We start from the raw sequence: 22,503 nt of genomic DNA on the forward strand, positions 1-22,503 counted from the left end.
CCTGCTCTGCACAGGCGGCCCGACCCGCGTGAGCGCCGTTTCCAAGCCCGGCCGAGCGCTCTCCAGCCGCGTCCTTCGTCCCGGGGACGCGAGCAGGGGCGGGCGGCTGCAGCGGAACCGCCGCCACCTCCCCTACGCCCCTCCCGCGGCCGCACGAAGGGAGCCCGCGGGCCTCCCCCCCGGGCCGGGCCGCCCCTCCTCCCCGCCGCGGCGCGCCGCCGGGGTGGGATCTCTCCTCCGCCCTCCCCGGGGCAGGGCTCGGCGGGACTGGCCCGCGGAGCGGAGCGGCAGCGGGTGGGCGCAGTGCCGCGGCGATGCTGGGCGTGCGGCTGCGACTCCTGGCGTGCTGCCTGCTTCTCGGCGGCCGCGGCCCGGCGCGGGGGGCCGCCGCGCTCAGCCGGGACGAGGTGCCCTCCCTTCGGAGTGAGTGACGCCTCCGGGGCGGCCCGGGGAGTGGGGGGGGAGGCGGCGCGGGGCGCGCACTCCGGGGGGCCCGCACTCCGGGGGGCCCGCGGCGGCTCGGGGGGCGCCGTTGGTCGGGCAGCGGCGGCGTCCGTGCTCCGCGCCCGGCTGAGGCGTTCACCCCCCCGGCCGCTCCCCAGTCCCGTCCCCCCGTGCGGGGCTTGCAGCGGTGGAGGAGCCCGCGGGCCTCCCGCTTCGGGGTGTGCCCCGCGCCCCCGGCAGAGCCCCGGCGGCTCTGAGCGCTGTGGGCGGCCAGGGCGCGGGCGAGAGCCCTCCTGGGGCCAGCTGCCGGGCAGGGTTTTTAGGGGTTTTAGGGGCGCGAGAGGCCGAGGGCAGGCGCTGAACCCGTGCGAACCTGCCCTGCGGCTGTCGCTTGCGCCCTTTTCCTTCTCCCCGCTTATTATTTCGCTACCCCTTGCTTTCGTTGCACCTGGAGGGAATATAAGAGTATTTTTTTCTTCTTCCCAATAAATTCCGGTCATTTTCTCTATTACTGCATAAGCAATTCTCACTGCTTTTCAGGGGGGGAAGGAAGTGGGAGGTGAGGAGGAAGGAAATTAAGATATCTTGTTCTCCTAGTGTTGTTACAACCGTTCATTCACTGTTAGCTGTGTTGAACTTAAGGAAATAGGAACTGGGAGGCGCTGGTCAGCTGTCAGCTCTTCATCTGGGGCTTCCCATCAGCTTGAGGCTTCGCTTCTGGGAGTTTGTTTCTTGCCACCTTACCCTTGTGTGGAGGGGCTTGGATGTAGGAGAAGTAGGATGTTTGCAAAGACCTCTCTCCACCTTTGCAATTTCAAAGCATAGGGCTATCTCCTTTTTCCTTGGGCTCTCTGGGTCTTGCAAGCTCATAGAGCCCCTTGCACCTCTTCATCTGCAGGATTTTGGGCACAGAATCTTCCCCGGCCCCAGGAGCTTTGTAACAAAACCTTTCTGTGAGAGCAGCTGTAAAATGGGTGGTGTATCTTCGCAAGCTGAAAGGAGGGGAGCCCTAGAAGTGTTCCTGAGGCTTAGTGTTGCTCCAGTTGTCTCATTGCTCCACCTGAGGAGAGGGCTGAGCTGGGGCCCGTGGAGCTGTCACTGAGCCTGCCAGCTCTTGTGTCTTACTTCTGCCTTGAGCTGGCAGTTACCTGGCAGTCCTCAGGGCAGCACAGCTCTCCTGCCAATTGCAATTTGTAGTTGGGGAGCAGAAACCACATTTGGGAGGGGGCTGTGTGGCTCGAGAGTGATGGTCTGGCTGTTCTTGGCGTAAGTTGCTGCAGAATGAACAAGGGAAGCATGCTGTTATTCACAGAGATCATCCAGCTGTGTTATTTGTGTAGACTGTGTAAGACCCTTGTATTTTCTCAGCAGTCATTGCAACTTACAGATAAAGGCATTCAAAGGTTGAGAATCCTTCATCTTTGGGTTGTGGTGTTGCTCCCTCCACCCCCAGGAGGCTGCTGCATGGGAGCTGCTGTGTGCTGTCAAGGTGGAGGTAGATTGGGAGTTTGCATAAGAAGTTTATTTAAGTGTGAATCCCAGTATCATGGTGAATTAACCTCATTAATCACTGTTTACTGGTGCTAATAACATCCCAGCTTCCACTTATCTAGCAAATTGACAGTGTGTTTTCTTGGTCAACCAAGATAAGATGCGCTGTGGGAAAGACATACACTAACATGAGAGGCAGAAACCCTTTCTGGCCATGTAGATAGAGACGCCTGTGTCGCCCATGGAGGATTGGGTTGGACAAGAAGGATGAAGCCAGCACAAACTGCACAACCTCACAGAAAACTCAAAAGCAAAGGGCCAAGCTGGATATCTGTCACAGAGTTTTCTGATGGTTTTTCAGTGAGATTAAAGGAACCTTGCTCTGCCCCAAACAGTTAAGGACTTAATGTAGGACAGCTGCTAGGTGCTTGGGAGATGCAACTACATGTAACAGGCTTATTCTCACCTGCTGCCAGTCAGAAAGGCTTGCCCCTGCTCCTACACCATCGCCACCTACCAATGCTTATAGCTGTGTGGAAAACAGCTCCTGGTGCCAGTGGTACAGTGTGCAGTGTGACTCTCTCCTCTCTGTAAGTCAGACTGCTTGATGTGCTCTGAGCAGAATCTGTGACCAAAAACCTCTCCATAATATATATCCTCTCTGTCCTGCTTGTTGTGTGCATGTTGTTTTGGTGAGCTGATCTCTCTGTTACACAGCACTGTCCCTCTGCTGCTTGAAAAATCTTTTCTTTTCTAGAGCTACATCTAAACTGTATGTACTGAACCCAGACACAGCATCTGAGTGGAGCTCTGCATCTCATAATTTACATGTGGGCTGTGTCAGTTTGAGAGGGGTTTTTTATTATAGTTACTGCTCCAGGATGTTAGGGGTAGTGAATTACAGCACCTAGAAAGCACACATGGCAGAAATGATCACTGTAAAGTTTCAAGGCAAAATGGAAGTGCTGCTTAGGTTTTCAACGCATAATCTCCCAAGGCATAAAATAAATATCTCGCCTATAATGTGAGAGGAACTCCATGGGTTAATTACCGTTGGATTTCAGAGTGAATGAAATAGCTGAGCTGTGATAGGTTTATATTTTGCTGATTTCCAGTTCCTCAGCTGCCCTCTTTTTCAGTCTATATGCTCAGTTAAACATTTGCTCCCAGGACGTTAAACAGCTGACTTTTTTTCACATACTTATAATGTGATGTCACATAGTTCAGTGAATTTCTACATGATTCTAGGAAAGCTGGGATGTCAGGCTAACCCCACATCTGCTGTGATCCAGGGTAGTTAGACAATCTGCATCCAACAGGGAAGGCATACTTTAACCCTTGGACACCAGCTATCATGGTATAGATAAATCCTACCCTTTCTGCATACTATTTAAAATGAAAAATATTTTTCTTCTGCCTCTGTAGTTGCAGAGAGTGAAGAATGAATATGGCAGAGAATATGGCAGTGTCAGCCTTAAACTTTTTAGCTTTTACTTTAACTGCACTCTCCAATCCCCCCAGAAAATTATTTTACAATATATAGTATGACTTCCTGTAACCTGTACTCCATTACTGGGTATTTCTTGGTGACCAGTGGGTTTGTTTCTTTGAACACGACTGATGTTTTTGGGCACCCCATTTTTTTTTGGCTATCCAACTTGAGAAATATTACCTAGCCTTATTTTTGTGATCTTGAAGTGGTCCACATAGTAAAAAGTCAGCTGGCAGTAAATTTAGACCAGTACTCTTATTTTTTGAAGTGCCAGTTATTCTGATGGATATTTTCAGTTTTCTTCCTAAATAGCTCCAACTAATATTTGTCTTGTGATACTATTTGTTCAATTGCAGTATTCTACAGATTGAAACGTCTTTTTTTTTTTTTTCCCCTTTAGATAAAGGGATATTTATTATCCAAAGTGAAGACTCCAACTTGTGCATTAAAGTGGGCACAGTTGGCCTTGTTCTGGAAGACTGCAGTCAACTCTCAAAAGACATGTTATGGAAATGGGTATCCAATCGCCGTCTTTTCAATGTAGGCAGAAGTACCTGTCTAGGACTGAACATCAGTAGACCAGAACAGCCGTTAAGTATGCTTGAATGTGATTCAACTCAGTACTCGCTATGGTGGAATTGTGATGGAAAAGCATTAGTTGGTATATCAGAATACAAATTAGCCGTTGAAAACAGCAAACGTATTGTGGCCAAAAAACAATCTACGTATCAGTGGAAACAATACATGTCCTATGATGAAGACCTTTGTGAACACTCATTTCAAGGTAAAAATAAAATTTTGTCATAGAAATGTAGATGAGAAAAGTTTTCAGAAGTTCTTTTGAAGCAAGGTCAGGTGCTTGTGATCCCTTCCAGCCTCTGTTGTGGTTTGGGACTAAAATTTTTTTTTTTTAACATGCGATGGTTGAGGTGAGCATACCACACAACTGATTTTTTTCCTTATCTGCTATACGGACCCCAAAAAGCACCAGTATCCTTGCAAACCAGGAAATGCTCATTTCAAATCCTCTATAAAACAAAAAGGGGAACTAAGGATTTGCTGTTGCCTGTCCTGCAGCTTTCATTATCAGATAAACCCAAAGAGAGGTAATGAAGGATTTGGAATTCCTGTCACTGAAAATCCCTCTGTGATTATAGTGTGCATGAACCAAATGTTTGCAGCATTCAGCATCTGGACTCTGAACGTGCCAAACTTTGGAGCAAAGATCAGGCTTTTGATTAATCCTGCTGTACAGCTAGTGAAGGCATAGGAATTTATGTCAAGATCCAGGTTTACAGACCTGAACTGTTTTCCAGGTATAAGGACTAAGATAAACCCATTGACTACAAACAGCAACAGACAGACTGTATCTTGACCCCTTCCTCGGCATTTCTGTAGAAGGAAAGACCTAATGTTTGCACAGCATGTCTCAGACTGGAGCTGTTGATTCTCCTCATTTGAACTGGGTGTTTGGGTTGCAGATCTGGTCTCAGTGGTTTCCTCTGTAGGTGTAGCTGGGCTGGGCCTCTGCTAACTACAAAGTCATTCCTTTGGGAGCTGTGATAACTGGGAAAGCACTGTAGCATCCAGCCTCTTCTTTAAAACATAGTGGAGTTGCTACTTGAGACCAGACAGAAAATATTTAAACCCACAAAAAGTCTTAAACATTTGCTATGTACACATAGCGAGGTGAAGGTAGACCTGGTTTAGTCCTCGTACTGCAACATCTGGGAGAAGAGGATCAGCCTTTGGCAGGCACTTCCAGCCTAGTTTCAGGACCAAAGTAATTAATTGGCATTGGCAAAATCTCTTTCACCTCCAGTTTCTATTTTCTTCCTTCTACCTTAGCTTATGCACATGCAAATGCAAGCCAGCCTGTTAGTCCACCAGGTAGGGGGGGCATCTCTACCTTCAAAGAAAAAATGTATATAACTGTGGTGAGAGGTCTATAGCTGTGGAATTTTGTTTCTTGCCAGGACTGAGATAATCCCTTGCACCTCCGTAGCTAGCAGCATGGTAGCGGGCAGACAGAGAAGCAGCCCTCATTTTTATTTTTACCATATTCTTTGTATCATCTGTTCGTATCAGAAGGCTTTAAAGGGGATTTACAATGTGTAAACTGCTTTTTTATATGTGCACAGCCAGCTATTAACTCTGGAAACCTCTAGGAACTTGGCAGTATGTCCTGATTATGTAGTTGAAGGACTTTGATCTTTAGGCTATCAACATGGGATCTTTGACAAACAATTTCATTCTAAGTGTGATTGTGGTTCTTTGACCTTTGTAGAAGCTCTGAGGTTACAGAGACAGTCGCTGAGGTAAAGCTTTTACAGCTTTCAGTTGCACTGGATTCTCTCAATATTGTACTTAAAGCACAATAGGGAAATATTTTAAATATTTTATGAAGTATTAATTGATGGTGGCAACAGATGTATGTAACATCAGTTCTTTAGCTACGTTATTATTCCCCATGGTATAAAAACTTATTTTTAAAACTTTATTTAATATTCCTTTGTCTTTCACATTTCCTTTCCATAGAATGACAAAGAGAATGGAAAAATCATTAGAAATCCACTTTTAAAGAGTGGGAGGAGCAGGAGAAATCATGCTAAATTGCTTGTCTGTCATAGACTAACAAAGAAAAAATAAGTAGAGTTTGCATCTGAGTATGTACTAATTCTGCTAACTAGTGTTTTATGTAGTTGTTCTGAAATGTAAGTGCAGATTTTATATGTTAGTTGTTCAGGTTTTGGTTTTCTTTTTCAATTGTAGTAAGTTATGAGAATGTGCCTTGTTTAATGGTGACGAATTTCATAAACTATTATTTCCAAATTCTGTTCACTGAAGTTATGCTGCTCATACTTGTAATAATGTGTTATCAATTATAAATTAAAATTAGAAAATAATTTCAGACATTTTATTTTTATCATTGCTGCTAAAAACGGGAATAATGAAATATGGGGGCGAAGAAATTTCTGTGGTCTGCATTCTTTTAATCTCTGCATTTTGTTTATTCCAGAAACATACACCTTGCTGGGAAATTCTTTTGGTTTCCCATGCATTTTTCCATTTAAATATAACAACAAGTGGTATTATGAGTGTACCAGAGATGGAAAGGAATTTGACTGGTGTGCCACAACAACTCACTATGAACAAGATGAAAAATGGGGGTTTTGCCCAAATGCTGGTAAGGTGTTGCTTGTCTTCTCTTCCCCCTCACTCCCAAGAGGATCTTTGCTCTTTATTAATAATTCTAGGACACACTCTGGTTTGGATTATTTCCCTTCTGTTAGAGGAGAATGTCTCTTAAAAAAAAACAAATAAGACTTTAGCAGATTTTATTGTAATTTATTATGTTTGGCCTTTGGAGAACCAAGTCCTCATCCCAAATGCAAAACTAGAGGGAGTAGGAAAAAGGGTGTTATTCTGCGCAGCTCATTGACCTGCAGTGTTTAAGGCCAGGCTGGATGAGGCTTTGAGCAACCTGGTCTAATGGAAGGTGTCCCTGCCTGTGGCAGGGGGCTTGGAACTAGATGATCTTTAAGGTCCCTTCCAACCCAAACCATTCTGTGATTCTATGACCTTACCCTGTAGCTAAACCTCTCACTCCTCTGCCCCAGTGATACATAGGAGCTTCTCTGAAGCATGTAAAGTAAGGGTTGCTCCTGCAAAGTCACGTTCTGCTTTTGGCTGCACTGCATCTTGTACGTGCCTTTTCTTCTGTGCACTACTTGGACACTTAACGTCTTGGGCCTAAAAATCGGAAAGATTTTGGATGTATAATTTTCATTAATATTAAATATTATAAATAGCATCTTGTAGCTTCATGCATAAATAAGCAAAATACTATCATCTATCAGCAGAAGTGGTTTGGAAAAGCCCTCCCTGCTCAAGCTGTATTTCAGATCTCTGTTCCAAAACATGTTATGAACAGCTGCAAACGTGTCTTTGTAATGGAGATTTTTGGGCACCCATTGTAATATATGGTATTTTCAGCCTTGCATATACTTTGTAAGTACAGTAAGTTTATTCGCATGAGTATAAGACAGAAGGAGATCCGGGTGACTGCTCCTCCGCAAGTTGGGTGAGGTGTTCATAGTTTGAATGTTTCAACGTTCAGCTTTAGGAACAAATGATCAGCTGGTATAAATTAAAATGTAGCTCTGTTGGCGTCATGAGAGATGTGAAAATCACCACCAGCTGCAGATCAGCTCCTGAGTATTTTATCAACCGTATGGAATATGGAGCAACATTTTATTCTGTTAGTGCCCTATTTCCATATGTTCTTTAACAAAGGAACATGACAGGAGTTCATACTCCTGAGTCCATTGGGATGCCACTGTCATTAATTAATGGAATTGTTCAAGGTGTTATATTTCTGATTAGTTTGTAGTCTTGGGCTGTTGGTGACGAGTCTGTTTTTGAGCAGAGAGCAGCTGCCACGTTTTTTGGAAGAAGAACCCTGACACGCACCTTTGCTACCAGTTCAACCTTGCATCTGTGCTGACCTGGCGTGAGGCACGGGCTGCCTGTCAGCTGCAGGGAGGAGACCTGCTGAGTGTCACCGACCCCGAAGAGCAGAACTACATACGTAACTTAAGCAGTGAGTAGACCTTTCTCTGGGAACCTTGTAGGAAACCTGTAGTTAGATTTCCTCCTTACCCATGAAAAAGGGGTAAGCTTTGGAGCTTAATATTCTGTGTGATGTCTCTCCCATTACTGCTTGTGAGGCTTTGTCACATAACACACCTCAGTGGAGCAGTTTGAAAAAGCAAGGGTGAAGATAAATTACAACCTTAATAAACTGAGTGCAGAAGTGGTGGTATGTGTTATGTGAGGACGTAATTGTCTTAATTCTCCCTCTCCACAGAGACTCACATTGATTTTCTCAGCTGTGGTTATGGAGCATGTTTGTTTTCTTTGGAGAATTATACAAATATTTACCTTCTCTGCAGTGTACCCTGGTGTCCCTTTCTCCTGTTAAGTTGTCTTTGCAAGCTGGACTTCACCAAATGTGAATGACTAGGACATTTCTGCAGGCTTAAAGTAAATGTCCTGTGTGGGAAAAATGCCAACTCTGTTTTCATAAATGGATGGTATTCCTTCTCTGATGAGCTTTTTGCTTTCCCCATTGCAGCAAGAGTCTCAGACGAATTTTGCAGAGCCTTCTGACTGGCTTTTGTCGGTATTTTAGTGTGTGTGGAGAGGACCACGCGTAGGAGTGGGTGGCAGAGCTGTGTTGCTAAAGGCTGCCTCAGGTGTCTTGCCCATTGCTTCCCATTATTGCTGCTTTTCAATTGCAGGATATAAGCTGACAGGAAGTTTTAAAAATTATTTCATTCGCTTTCTGATATGCCTGCAGGCTGTAAAGGGACTGAAAGTTGTCAGTTTACGGAAAGCTGAAACAAGCTTCCGTATTTATGTAGCTGTTTGTTCTAGATTTAACTTCTGAGGTCAGCAACAACTTCTGCAGGAAGGGTTGCAGGATGAGTAGCTTTTGAAGGATGCAGACTTCTGAGTTTATTCCTTTTCATCTCTGTGTTGATTAACAAAATCATAGACTTTTTCTCAGGACAGAAAAAAACAGCCTGAACTTTCTGGAGACGGATCTGAAGTTTTGTTTTATTCCTATAGTAACAAATCAGTACAGCAGATCTATACCTGTAGATATTTTAAAACATGGGGAAAGTGTGAAGTATTGATGTTTATTTTTTCTGTTTCAGGGCAGTTAAATGCCACAGACATGATGCTGTGGATGGGCCTGAATCGACTGGAGGAAGATGCTGGCTGGCAGTGGTCAGATGGAGCACCACTAGTGTTTGTGAACTGGAGAGCAAGTACTTGATGTTCCTCTTGGATATGTTATAGCAGTGTAATTATATGCTCTCTGTAACTGCAGCTTAGATACAAAAGTGCTCTTCCTACAGCTATGTTTGAAAAGTGAACCAAGTGAACCAGTGTGCCTCTTCTTTTTTTTTTTTAGAAGTATTTATTCCTATTCATGAACTAAAAGCCCTTTCTAGGGATGTAGCTTCAATTGAGATGCATCTGTTCAAAGCTGGTTTCATGGAGGAAAGGAGTTTTAATTTGTTTACACTAACATGCTGTAATTAACATTAGTACCTTAACATGAGTGTTGTGACTTGGTTTGCTACATTGTGAGGTCTGTCCACCAGCACATACAACATAGACACTAGAACTTATTTCAGCCTCTCATCTGATAGCGACAGCCAGGGAGGGATTGCCACACGTGTATAAATCATGGTCGATGTTCAGCTGTCCTTAGTATTGGTGTAATATTACGAGAAGTTTGGGTGTGCAGGAATGTTGATACATTCATTCAATAAAATGCAGAGAGCCTTACAACACCATTTTACAAGTAAAAACTGATTTTTTTGTAATTGTGTGCTTCTCAAAAATGTGTTTGCAGATGTCTCTGACAACCATTTTAGAGAAAATCATTGTGCAGTGATTAATTCAAAGTTGAAGTACGGCTGGCAAAGTTATTTATGTGAATCTGGATTGCCTTTCATATGCAAAAAATATTTAAATAAGAGAGAGCATGAAACATTGGGTAAGTCTCTTGATGTTACTGTATCCTGTTTGTGGGTATGGAAGGAGAGCAAGAGGAAGTCACCTGAATATAAAGCCAGCAGAACAGTCTTACCTGGACTAAATGTATGGGTTTGCTAGTTTAAGCTGAATACAGTTCAACTTAACTGAAGTAGTAACGCTTTCTTCTGCTTAAATGCAGTCCTGGAAAACCTGTTGAGTGTCTTAAAGCTAACAAATCATTTTAATATACATAGCATTTAATTGGTTCCTTACATGATCAGAGGCTTACACGGTGCTCATTCTCTTTATGTTACAATAGAGCCACACTTTTGAGTTTAAAAATAGGTTTTCAGCTTCGAATGGAATTAACAAGAGGCCCACAGAGAAGAAAGTTGCATAAATGCAGCTTAAAATTTGCAGTTATTTTTATGGCATGCTGTACTTTTGATACACAAAAAAAGCACTGTACATATATCTTTAAAAGTTGTTTATATAATGAGTATAGGATATATAGTTTGTAGAATGCTTCAGACTCCCATTCTGTGGGAAAGTTAAACACAGAATTGAGTTTATTAGAACATTAATTTTTGTTTTGATAAGAACAAGTTATATATAGGTTCAACTTCTTCTTGATAACTTAAAAGAAAGTTTCCCTGCTTGTTTCAGATAATGAGAAAGGACTTCCCCAAACTCTTTGTAGGTAACGCATCTGAAAAAGCTTTAGCTGGTTTTGAATCAGGTTCAGAGGTAATAAGGGAGATACAACATGTTTTAAACTGAATAATAGATCCATTAGTGTGTTTGCACTAGTCCAGCAGCCCAAATGGTTGAGTCATAAAGTGGTAGAAATTTTAGTTTTCTTGGTAGGCGATGTTCCATAAAGCATGTGTTTTGGCCTCCTTAAGTCATCTTGGACGACTCTGTTTTCATCATTTTAAGATTAAAAAAAAAGCTCTGAATGTGTTACAAACATAGCATAACCTTGGCAATTCTAATATACACAAACTTTGTATGCTTAATTAAAAGACACATGGAAGTATTATGCCACTCGTTGTGACACTGGCTGGTACCCACACAATCGCAACTGCTACAGACTTCATAAAGAGGAGAGGAGCTGGAATGATGCTTTTATCTCATGCCAAAGTGACAATAGCGGGCTCATTAGTGTATCCTCCATGGCAGATGCAGAGCTGCTCCTTAACTTGCTTCAACGTGGTGAGTTTTGGGAGTTAATTTAAAGTGCGCCGTGTTTCTTGAAGTGTTTTATGCTCTTTTGTGCTCTTTTAACATTGTTAGCCACTTAAAAACTATATTATGTGGCTCACCCAAATGATGCTCACAAAAAGAGAAAGCATGGTGCATGCTCCTTCTAGGAGTCTTAAAAATGTATAGCATCACCTTCTCCACTAATCATACTTAAAATAAAGATACGAATCAACAAAGTAAACACACCGAGGACACAGTAAGCACACTAGTTTTTGTCCTTTCCTGTTCTTGGTTGGTTCCTTGCAAACTGTTGCAAAATAGTCAGTGATCATACTTGTGCAAGAGTGGTGCTTAGAAGCAACAACAATTCAGAGTCTCTTTTGCTTTCAAGCTGGCCTTGTCCACACTGCGAAGTTGCTGCTGCTGGTATGTTGGCAGGGTCCCTTTGGTGGCAGCAGGGTTTACCAAAGGAGTTCTGCTAGTCCACATTGTCCTAAGAGATAGCATAATTACACAAGGAACTTAATGAACAAAAGCTCTTCAGTGCAGCAACACCAAGACTTTTGTTGTCATAACAGCAGCAAGGAAAAGTGAATATTTTGTGCCTCCAGCTGACACGGGTGTGCTGGCAGAGCTGCACAGTTTGGCTGTGAGTTTAAGCTTCCCAGAGCTGGGGCACAGTGACGTGTTTTATCAACTCTGTCCCATCAGCTGTGGTTGCAGGACAGTGCATTACACTGGATTTACTGGACATCATCTCCCATTATTATCCCTCCTGCCACTCATCCTCTTCTCTGTCCTGTCTGTCTTTCTCCTAGGAGATTAACCACTGTATCATCTTCCTCACCTCTATTAACACCCTCCATAGATACCAATACAGCATCCAGAGATTGATAGATGTAACGGTATTCAGCTTTGAAGTCTGCTGCATCTGCTTCAGACCTACTTCAGACTTCTCTTCTGGAGAAGGGCTTATGTGCCTGAAAGCCCATCTACTTTTTGTGGCTGTAGTAGCTGGTCAAGTAAGACATTACATCAAACCACAAGGCTTATCTTTCCTCTGTTTGCCAGCCACTGTGGCTACAACTGTGCTGTCACTGGGACTTAGAAGCGTCACTCAGAAAAACCTAAAGCTGAATGTGCCACCAAAGATTATAAAAAGAAATCTTTCCCTTCCATGTCAGGCTTTCTGCCCCGTGCACTTAAAAAAAGTGCATATGCTCTTGATTTGTATTTTTTAAGATTTCAAATCATATTATCATGTATGTTTTTCTGTGTGTGAAATAATTTAGTCTTCAAGGGCAGTAGAACATTATCTCATCAGTAAGGTTTCCTAAAGTCGTACAGCTTGCTTTTTTTTCCTCTGAAAGAAGGTAATTCTTGTGAAAGACCCATGAATAATTTTTAATAGTGGTGTTGATGTTACAGGAACAACAGGTGTTATTTCTTCACCATTAAAATCTGAACTCACTTATTCTTTTACAGAAAATGTAACTGAAACATGGATTGGGTTATACAGTAATAACACCCCAGTTGTTTTTGAGTGGTCAGATGGTACCCCAGTAAAATTCTCTAATTGGCACAGCCAAGAACCTAACACCTTTCAAGGAGCAGGACAACTCTGTGTTTCAGCACAAGGATCTGTAAGTTTCCTTTTCTCTTTGAAAGAATTAGACACTTTTATTTTAGCTAATAATAATTTATTTTCTCAGTGTGCATATTTTTTTAAACCATGACTTGTAGGTTTTATTTTTTGATTCCTAATATATTCATGTTGTGATAATTGCAGCATAGCCTTTAGAAACCAATGAAGTTTATAGCGCTGACGCACAGAAAATAAATCATAGATTTTGAAATTGTGGTCAGTAAAAATGTTACATACATAAAGCTTGCCAAATGGAAGAGAACAAATACAAGTAGGTATTTTGATAAAGACAAAGTATTTTAAAATCCAAGTAATGTATATTATAATTTATCATGCGTCAGTTCTGGTCTTGAAAGCTTCAAATTCGTGTTTTGAAAAACTGACAGCTGTGCTTCTTTTATCTTGCTGTCAATATGTATAAGTTTTTATGTAGCATCTTTCAAAAACAGGTAGTAGTCTAGATCTACATAAAATTGTAGAAGTTGACAGCAGTAAGATTCACCCCAAATCAGTCAAGTGGTGTAAAACTGGGAGTAATGATCAAAAAGCACTATGTCCTGTCAAATCACAATTCATGGCACTGTCAATTTTTTTCTTAATTTAGTCATAAATGTACTTTAGTTTTACAATTAACAATACTTAAATTCACTAATACATGACTTACAGAAATGGCACTATAATCCTTTTTTTTTTTCATAAAGTATGTTTTGTCGAAGTGTGAAGGCTGTATCAAAAAGAGTTTCTGTTGTCTCTCCAGTAGTGGGTCCAGGTTGCAATCTTTAACTCATGGGAATGCCAAGACAATTACAGTGACCTGGAAAAGTGGGTTCCCATTGGAAGCAGAAAATAGGACTTTGGTAAAATTGTGGGTTTTAGGTACACAAAACCATGTTTTACTCAGATTGCGAGTGTAAACAAAAAAATGAAAATGTAAAATAAAAATACAAAGGAAAAGGGGGTTCAAGCTATAATTCTTTAAGCATTATTTTTAGTACATGTCCAGTATGTATAGATGTCTGAAAATAGTATTGTACAAACTTTGTAATATCTTGAGTAAGGACTGTTCAAATATAAAGATTAATCTTACAAAGAACTGTAATAGATAGGAAGGAAGTTCAGTACAGGATTCTGAAAAGTGAGTGCTCTGGCCTGGCCATAGTGTTAGTTAGTTAAAATGCATTACATCCCAAAGAGCAGTTCAAAGAGACATCTTTCGTATGATTGATTTGAAAAGTCCTGCTGATAGTGTTGGTAGAAATAAATGGTCCATCTAAGAGAGAGAAAAATTACATGTTTTTACTGAAAAGTTAAAAATAGAAGGGGGGAGTGTAATCTAATGTGTGTATATATAGATATGCAGGAGAATACGAGTATGTATAGAGTATACTTCTTTTTTTCCCTTAGGAGGGACATTGGAAGGTTAAAAAATGTGAAGACAGATCTTTCTACGTTTGTAAAAAAGCAGGGGAATTTAATAATGTCTCTCCTGACCTGGTATCAAGTTGTCCAGAGGTAAGAGGTTTTGTGGGTGTTGTTTGTTTTAGAGCCTTACCTATAAAAGAGAATTATATAGGAAACCTCTAAAAGTAGCTACGGAACATATGGATGTAAATAGATAGATAATTTTAGTTTTTCATATTAAAGACATGCAAGTTTTGCTAGGAAAAATCTCATTGTTTGCCTTAACTGTATGTAAAGTAAACTTAAATATAAGATTAAAGCTTTCCCAAGATGCCTTTCATGGCTCGTTGTGTTGTTAGTGGTTGTGACCCAAGTTCCTATTTTTTTCTAGATCAAAAGTGAAAACCCTTTTGTCCACCATCTGTGCAAATAATGGCTGTTATATGATGCCTCATCCCACACATGGTTTTCATACATTGAAATGGAATGTCAGGGTGAAAAACAATCAGTTTCATTGACACGGAGAGTGAACTCCTCCACTCGTATACTAGCATTCCTTTTGCTTTCGAAGACAAATGGGAAGGAGCACAGCTATCTAAATAGGACATTACAACAGGTTTTCAGGCTTTTAGGCTCTGCATTCTGGTAGTAAAAGGTAATGTGTTAAAGTATGATTTTATTTGCCATCAGCTCCTTTTCATAGTGTAAAAAGAACAGACTTGTAGACTTTGTGTTGTTAAATTTTTATTCAAAACTCTGGAGGAGTTTTTTGAATTTTTTTTATCAACAAAAATCTCTCTTCTCTAGCTTGCTTTATCTTTTAGCTCGTTGTCTTCCTTTTTTAATTTCTTGTCCTTTTGCTTGAAAAGTCAAGAAACATGACCAGTTCAGTTGAATTATAAGAAGGTTGAAGCTGAACTGTTTGGGCTTGGATGCAGTTTTTCCTGAGACATACAGTGGTCAGATCCAGCTTTCTGGTCATACCATTATGGAGGCAGAAGTTACTGCTTGGCTCCAGCTTAACGTTTACAAAAGTTTAGGGTGGCTGTGTTCATTGCATTTGGACCAATGTATTTCATCACTCAAGAATTATGTGTGTTATTAGTGTAAGAAACGTTTGTCATAGTCCTGACCATGTGAAAAATGTGTAGAGTGTCAAGACTTCCAGTTGTCATCAGGGTCTTGACAGCACTTCAACTTTTGGTACCTCACAGGACTGAGACTCAAAAGATTGAGTCACTGGTCATAGGTAGTTTGGTCTGCTCTGGCAAACTTCCCACTCAGGATAAATTTTCTTTCTAATGTGAAAAAAGTTATATTCATTTAATCAAAAGAAGTCAGTACTGAGCTTACTGAAAGTGACATTTGATTTCAGACATTTTGTCTTAACAACTCTCTTTCAGCATTCAATATATGTGTTGTTGCTAGTTATTGGTGTGATTTTCCAGGGCTAAGTCTTTATTTAATCCAGATTTACATTTTTTTCTCCCATTTTTCTGTTGCTGACCTACCTTAAATGTACAGAATATCTATTGGTGTTTCTCACATTTGATCTTTTGCTTCATTAACCTCGTACTGTCATTGGTGTTGGATTGCTGGTAGATTCCCAGGGAGCTTTGGCCTCGGACACAGTTGTTTGCTTTTCTGAAGCTTTATAGTCTTATGTGTTTATTACTGAGCTTTCATCTCATGTTGATTTTACGACTTGTGCATCAGATGAATTAGCCTCTAATGATTTCTGTGGTTCTGCTGATTGCAGTTTTTGCAATATGTCCATATCAAGTTTCTGCAGAAACCTGAGCTCTTTTTTTCCTACACTTCTGTCATCATAAGACATAAAAAGTACTAAGCACTTTCTTCCTTTAGCAAGTCAATGATTCTTTTTTCCTAGTCAGCAGGCTATTACTGAGAATAAATATTTTATTGCAAAGGTCAGATTCTCTGGGCAGTTTTCCCCAACACTGAAATAACAGTTTTAAACATTTTCTTTCAACCAGCTTTTCAAACAGGTTGTGGAGCTGTCAGCTGCTTGATAATCAACTTGGAGGTTTCTGTGTGCAGAACTGTCTGTGTTTGTACTGGTGACTTTCTCCAGTCCTCTACACTTTAATTAGTGCATCAAAAGATAGCAGTATAGTACTAAATCAAGCATTTGTCTTTATGGCTGTTGTAACAGGAGAGAACTGTACTTTTAAGAAGAGAATTGCTATTAAGGCTACAACACCTCGTGAAGAGCAGAAGGGCAGCTGCTCACAGTAAGGGTCCATTTGGCCTCGTGTTCTGCCTCCCACAGATGGCTGCAAGTGATGTTTGGGGAAGAGCAGGACAGCGCAAACACAGATAATGCTTCCGCCAGTTTTCCCTTGACCCCCAACCGTTCAGGGGTTTTCCTGAGCCTTTTAAAGGCTCTTAAAGATTTGTGTATTTAACAGCCCGCATTGGGTATCCCCTCCAAGTGCTTGATGATTTCCCCTTGAACTCATGCAAACTCTGCATTCACAGCATTACTTAGTGAGATCTATAAATCTACTGCCCTTTGAATGAAAAAATGCCACCTTCTTTCCATGTTGAACCTTCCTTCTGCTAGCTTAGCTTTGTTTGTTGTCACAGAATCACAGAATCACAGAATGTTAGGGATTGGAAGGGACCTCGAAAGATCATCTAGTCCAATCCCCCTGCCGGAGCAGGATTACCTAGATCATATCACACAGGAACGCATCCAGGCGGGTTTTGAATGTCTCCAGAGAAGGAGACTCCACAACCTCTCTGGGCAGCCTGTTCCAGTGTTGGTCACCCTCACCATAAAGACGTTTTTCCTCATATTTATGCGGAACCTCCTGTGCTCCAGCTTGCACCCATTGCCCCTTGTCCTGTCAAGGGATGTCACTGAGAAGAGCCTGGCTCCATCCTCATGACACTTGCCCTTTACATATTTATAAACATTAATGAGGTCACCCCTCAGTCTCCTCTTCTCCAAGCTAAAGAGACCCAGCTCCCTCAGCCTCTCCTCATAAGGGAGATGTTCCACTCCCTTAATCATCTTTGTGGCTCTGTGCTGGACTCTCTCTAGCAGTTCCCTGTCCTTCTTGAACTGAGGGGCCCAGAACTGGACACAATATTGCAGATGCGGCCTCACCAGGGCACAGTAGAAGGGGAGGAGAACCTCTCTTGACCTGCTAACCACACCCCTTCTAATACACCCCAGGATGCCATTGGCCTTCTTGGCCACAAGGGCACACTGCTGGCTCATGGTCATCCTGCTGTCCACTAGGACCCCCAGGTCCCTTTCCCCTACGCTGGTCTCCAACAGCTCTGCCCCCAACTTGTACTGGTACATGGGGTTGTTCTTGCCCAGATGCAGGACTCTACACTTGCCCTTGTTATATTTCATTAAATTTCTCCCCGCCCAACTCTCCAGCCTGTCTAGGTCCCTCTGAATGTCCCCAAGGTCTTGTACTGAAGTAGTTGCCCACCTTCATGGCACTCACAATTTTGTAGACCTGTGTCATACCCTCTGTAAGGCATCTCCTTTTTCACAGAATCACAGAATCACAGAATGTTAGGGATTGGAAGGGACCTCGAAAGATCATCTAGTCCAATCCCCCTGCCGGGGCAGGATTGCCTAGACCATATCACACAGGAACGCGTCCAGGCGGGTTTTGAATGTCTCCAGAGAAGGAGACTCCACAACCTCTCTGGGCAGCCTGTTCCAGTGTTCAGTCACCCTCACCGTAAAGAAGTTTTTCCTCAAATTTAAGTGGAACCTCCTGTGTTCCAGCTTGCACCCATTGCCCCTTGTCCTGTCAAGGGATGTCACTGAGAAGAGCCTGGCTCCATCCTCTTGACACTTGCCCTTTACATATTTATAAACATTAATGAGGTCACCCCTCAGTCTCCTCTTCTCCAAGCTAAAGAGACCCAGCTCCCTCAGCCTCTCCTCATAAGGGAGATGTTCCACTCCCTTAATCATCTTCGTGGCTCTGCGCTGGACTCTCTCTAGCAGTTCCCTGTCCTTCTTGAACTGAGGGGCCCAGAACTGGACACAATACTCCAGATGCGGCCTCACCAGGGCACAGTAGAAGGGGAGGAGAACCTCTCTTGACCTGCTAACCACACCCCTTCTAATACACCCCAGGATGCCATTGGCCTTCTTGGCCACAAGGGCACACTGCTGGCTCATGGTCATCCTGTTGTCCACTAGGACCCCCAGGTCCCTTTCCCCTACGCTGCTCTCCAACAGCTCTGCCCCCAACTTGTACTGGTACATGGGGTTGTTCTTGCCCAGATGCAGGACTCTACACTTGCCCTTGTAATATTTCATTAAATTTCTCCCCGCCCAACTCTCCAGCCTGTCCAGGTCTCTCTGAATGGCTGCGCAGCCTTCCGGCGCATCAGCCACTCCTCCCAGTTTTGTGTCATCAGCGAACTTGCTGACAGTGCACTCTAATCCCTCATCCAAGTCATTAATGAATATATTGAATAGAACTGGTCCCAGAACCGACCCTTGCGGGACTCCGCTAGACACAGACCTCCAACTGGACTCTGTCCCACTGACCACTACTCTCTGGCTTCTTTCCTTCAGCCAGTTCGCAATCCACCTCACTACCCGATCATCCAGACCACACTTCCCCAGTTTAGCTGCGAGGATGCTGTGGGAGACCGTGTCAAACGCTTTACTGAAATCGAGATAGACCACATCCACAGCTTTACCATCATCTATCCACCTATCCACCGGATAGTCCAGGAGTCCCAGCCTGCTTATGAGGAAGCAGCTCCATACAAGTTGTCATCCTTGATGCCCTTCTTTTCTAATATCCTTTTCTGAGATCAGGGGATCCAAAAAATGGCAAAAAGTGGATTTAAAAGAACAGAGTAACCTTCTCTGTTCTTTCTGTCCTCCCAGCTCTTAAGGTTCAATTTGATATTTTGACTAAGCTGATGTTTCCTGGAACTTAACTATCATAACCCCCAAATCCTGTTCCTGCATAGCAGGAGTGAGATAGCTGTCCCTCACTTCATACATGAAATTATTAGGGGCTGCAGGGGCGGTCCCCATATGCATCACTTCATATTTATCTGTACAGAAAGCCATCTGCCATTTTATTGACCAATTACTCAGCCTTTTAAGTTTAGAATTTCTCAATCTCTGCTTGCCCTCAATGCAAGCTTACCAGCCTCTAGTTTCTTCACAATTTTGTTATTTTTTTAAAAGTAAAGATTAGTGTCAAATTACTTTACTCCAGTCTTTAGGCACAAAGAAAGCTTTAAGAGGAAGGTTATGCAGTGCTGTTTGCTCCAGATTAAAATTTCTGAGAAGTTAGGATGATTGCATTTGCCTCATTCGAACCAGCGCATTTATCACTCAAGAATTCCAGTTGAAGGAAACTTTTGCTGTTTCTTACCTGCGTCCCTGTAGAGGGTTTCTTAGTCAATATTTGGCCCTCTTCGAACCCCCACTCCCTGGAGTTTAAGTGCACATCAAAGTGCAAGCGGCGTTGCTGTGTCCCCCGCAGGACTGCTGAGAGCCCGCTGTGTCCCCGGGCGCCACAGAGCCCTCGGCACCTGCCCATGCACTTTTCCCATGGGGAAATCCCAGCTTATTCGTACAGAGATAGGGAAGAGCCTCATCCCAGTTGTTTATTTCTGTTTGCAAAGCCAGCGTCTGAGCAATGCATACATGTAGTTCAGGTGAAACCACAGAAATTGATACTGTGGTTAGTTTGCTTCTGTGCTTCAGTGCCATACGAAGGGCTGTGCCCAGCCGTCTTCCACGCACTGGAGGGGGGGTGATGGTAAAAGTCTGCCGAGCTGTCAGCTACCCTGACAGTGAACACACTCCTAACTAGAAGCTGAAATTTGCCTCCCCTGATTCAGCAGGGCTGAAGGATGTGCATAATATTTGATTGCTGTCCTGAACAGGTCCGCAGCATCTTCTTGTACGTTTTATTGTACCTGAGGATGGATAGCTGAAAAAGAGCTTATCCATTTCCCCTTTTTCTCCTTTTGCTGTTAATGTCACCATCAAGCAGTGTTTGATGGTGCCCACCCGGGTGCTGTGCTCGCTCCCTATTGCTTTGGGAGCTTTGGGAGCTCCCCTGCGAGCAGCACCTCCCTCTTGGAACAGGTGGAACGAGGTTGGCTGTTTCTTCTGTCTGTGTGTGGCTTGAGGTTTAGACAGAGATGGTTTATTATCTCTTTATTCTCTTGATTACTTAAAACACTCAAGCAGGATGACGAGGCAGGTCAGCCCCATGAACTCACACAGGTAGAACTCACACCAGTCCTGGTAGCATCTTCTGGGCACCCAGAGATGAATAATAAGAAATAAGAGATTAATAATAAGAAATAAAAGATTAATAATAAGAAATAAGGCAGATTGACAACTGCCTCAGTGTTCTGTTTCGTCTGATAAACCATGAAAATGTGTCATTTTAATTCTACATTATTAGAGTAGGATGATTGTTAATTTAAATTTTGATTATTTTTTTTTAATTTGGAAGTCCCATTTGAAAAGGAGAAAGGGAGCTGAGAAAAGGTAAATAACTAGAGTGCCTTGCTGTATGAAAAGCCAGCAATTTCTGGAATAAGTATTTCTGTTTACAGTTGAAGACAAAGGGCAGCTGTAATCCTTTTTTATAACAACTTAGCTGAATCTGACATGGCAGTGTTTACCCTGCAGTTCAGGTATTAGATATCAGCAATGAGTTAGCACAAGTGGAAACCAGCAAGTGCTACTACAGGCTTCATGCAAAGAGATGGCCGGCTGAGGGCCTTGGCATACCTCCCCAAAACTCAGTCAGTAAAACAATATTCAAAGTATAAAATTGAGAAAGAAGTAGGATGGGGAGAGTGCCTTAGCTGTTGCCCACATTTTTGTCATACCCATTAAAGATGTTATTGTGTACATGTGTTAAGCCAGTTTTTGCACAATTTAAGGATTTAAACTTTAAACTTTTGTTAAATTTACCTACATTTTCAGTGACCTTGAGGGTAACTACTCTTGATCCACAGTAGAAAGGAAAAGGGCTATAGGGACATCAGTGATGATCAGACAGAAAGTACAAAAGGGGATCAAGTTTTTAACAACTATAACAACAATTAATAATCTATAAAATAATGTTCATTTCTTTTAAGGGATGGGAAAGACATGGTGGATATTGTTACAAAATCGACAGTACCCCTCGAAGTTTTGAACATGCTTCCAGTGGTTATTTCTGCCCATCTGCACTTGTATCAGTAACAAACAGGTAGTTAATCCTATTAGACAGTGTAAAGATACCTCTAACAAGAGCTATTCTAACTTTAGAAAGTGTTGCATGGCAAAAGATATTACCGTTATGAAATAATATTTGCGTGAGAGGCGAGCATAATTACTAACATTGGCTAAAATCAAAGGTGCGCTTTGCTTTATTTTTTAATTGAAAATAAGTTTAGTAAAAAGCAATTGTTAGGCTAATAAACGCTTACAGCAATGTGCACACATGTGAGCATGCAGGAATCTAAACAAAATGCTTTCTACAGAGGTATGTAACATCTTCAAGAAACTTTATTAGTGTACTTGGAAACTATACTGAAAAATGAAAATACATTTAATTTTTATAATAAAAGTTTATAAAATTTTAATCCAAATCAATTAATATTTTATAAATGTTTCTATTTATGTGTGCATTTTACGTGAGTTCTCAGCAAATCGGGAGGGTAAATGTTTGAAAGCATTTGAGGTCTGTCTTCCCTTGCTTTGTTCCTATTTACCTCTATTCCAGCTTCAGCAAAGGCTTTCTCCTCTGCAGATGTCCAGATGCTTGGGTTTTCTCTGATCTCTTTGTGATTTATCCTATATGTTGGATTCCCATTAAAGTTTATGACATACTGATAGATATATTATATAGATAATTTAACCTCCACTTATTTATTGTAAAAAAAAAAAAAAACATAAGGCAGAAATCTCCCCTCCCTTTAGGACGGGGAAGTACTATAACCACCAGCAATCAGATGAATGATAGCTAGAAATTTTAGGAAAACACAGGCTACCCCACATAAGGATTTACATCAGTGGGAATTTGGCCTGCCAGGTGGTTTCAAGATTGTGCACGATGCATACAGCGCCGTACTGCAGTACGACAGGAATCCTTACGGGGAGGATAAAGGACAAATTCTGGGCAGCTGAGCATTTGCAGCTCAAACATCACAGGAAGCTGAGGGCATGCTGCACATCACTGGAAGCACTTCTGTCTTTTTCTGGTTGTTTCTTATTATTTTATTTTTGCTG

General features: G+C 42.2%; 1 protein-coding gene across 2 annotated transcripts in view; it reads left to right on the forward strand.

Annotated features, from left to right (window-relative positions):
- Positions 1-295: 295 nt before the first annotated feature.
- Positions 296-22,503, forward strand: part of PLA2R1 (phospholipase A2 receptor 1) — a 47,365-nt gene continuing 25,157 nt past the window's right edge. For both annotated transcript variants that reach the window (XR_011048758.1, XM_068407566.1), the window contains exons 1-10: positions 296-423; positions 3,828-4,211; positions 6,447-6,614; positions 7,857-8,030; positions 9,151-9,264; positions 9,858-10,001; positions 11,009-11,197; positions 12,674-12,831; positions 14,238-14,345; positions 21,369-21,481. Coding sequence is in view for 1 of the 2 variants with exons in the window: in XM_068407566.1 (XP_068263667.1) it covers positions 315-423; positions 3,828-4,211; positions 6,447-6,614; positions 7,857-8,030; positions 9,151-9,264; positions 9,858-10,001; positions 11,009-11,197; positions 12,674-12,831; positions 14,238-14,345; positions 21,369-21,481 (1,661 nt within the window). In the remaining variant the exon portion in view is untranslated. The remainder of the gene's footprint in view (positions 424-3,827; positions 4,212-6,446; positions 6,615-7,856; positions 8,031-9,150; positions 9,265-9,857; positions 10,002-11,008; positions 11,198-12,673; positions 12,832-14,237; positions 14,346-21,368; positions 21,482-22,503) is intronic.

This window comes from Nyctibius grandis, chromosome 9 (genome assembly GCF_013368605.1).
Source record: "Nyctibius grandis isolate bNycGra1 chromosome 9, bNycGra1.pri, whole genome shotgun sequence".
NCBI lineage: Eukaryota > Metazoa > Chordata > Aves > Nyctibiiformes > Nyctibiidae > Nyctibius > Nyctibius grandis.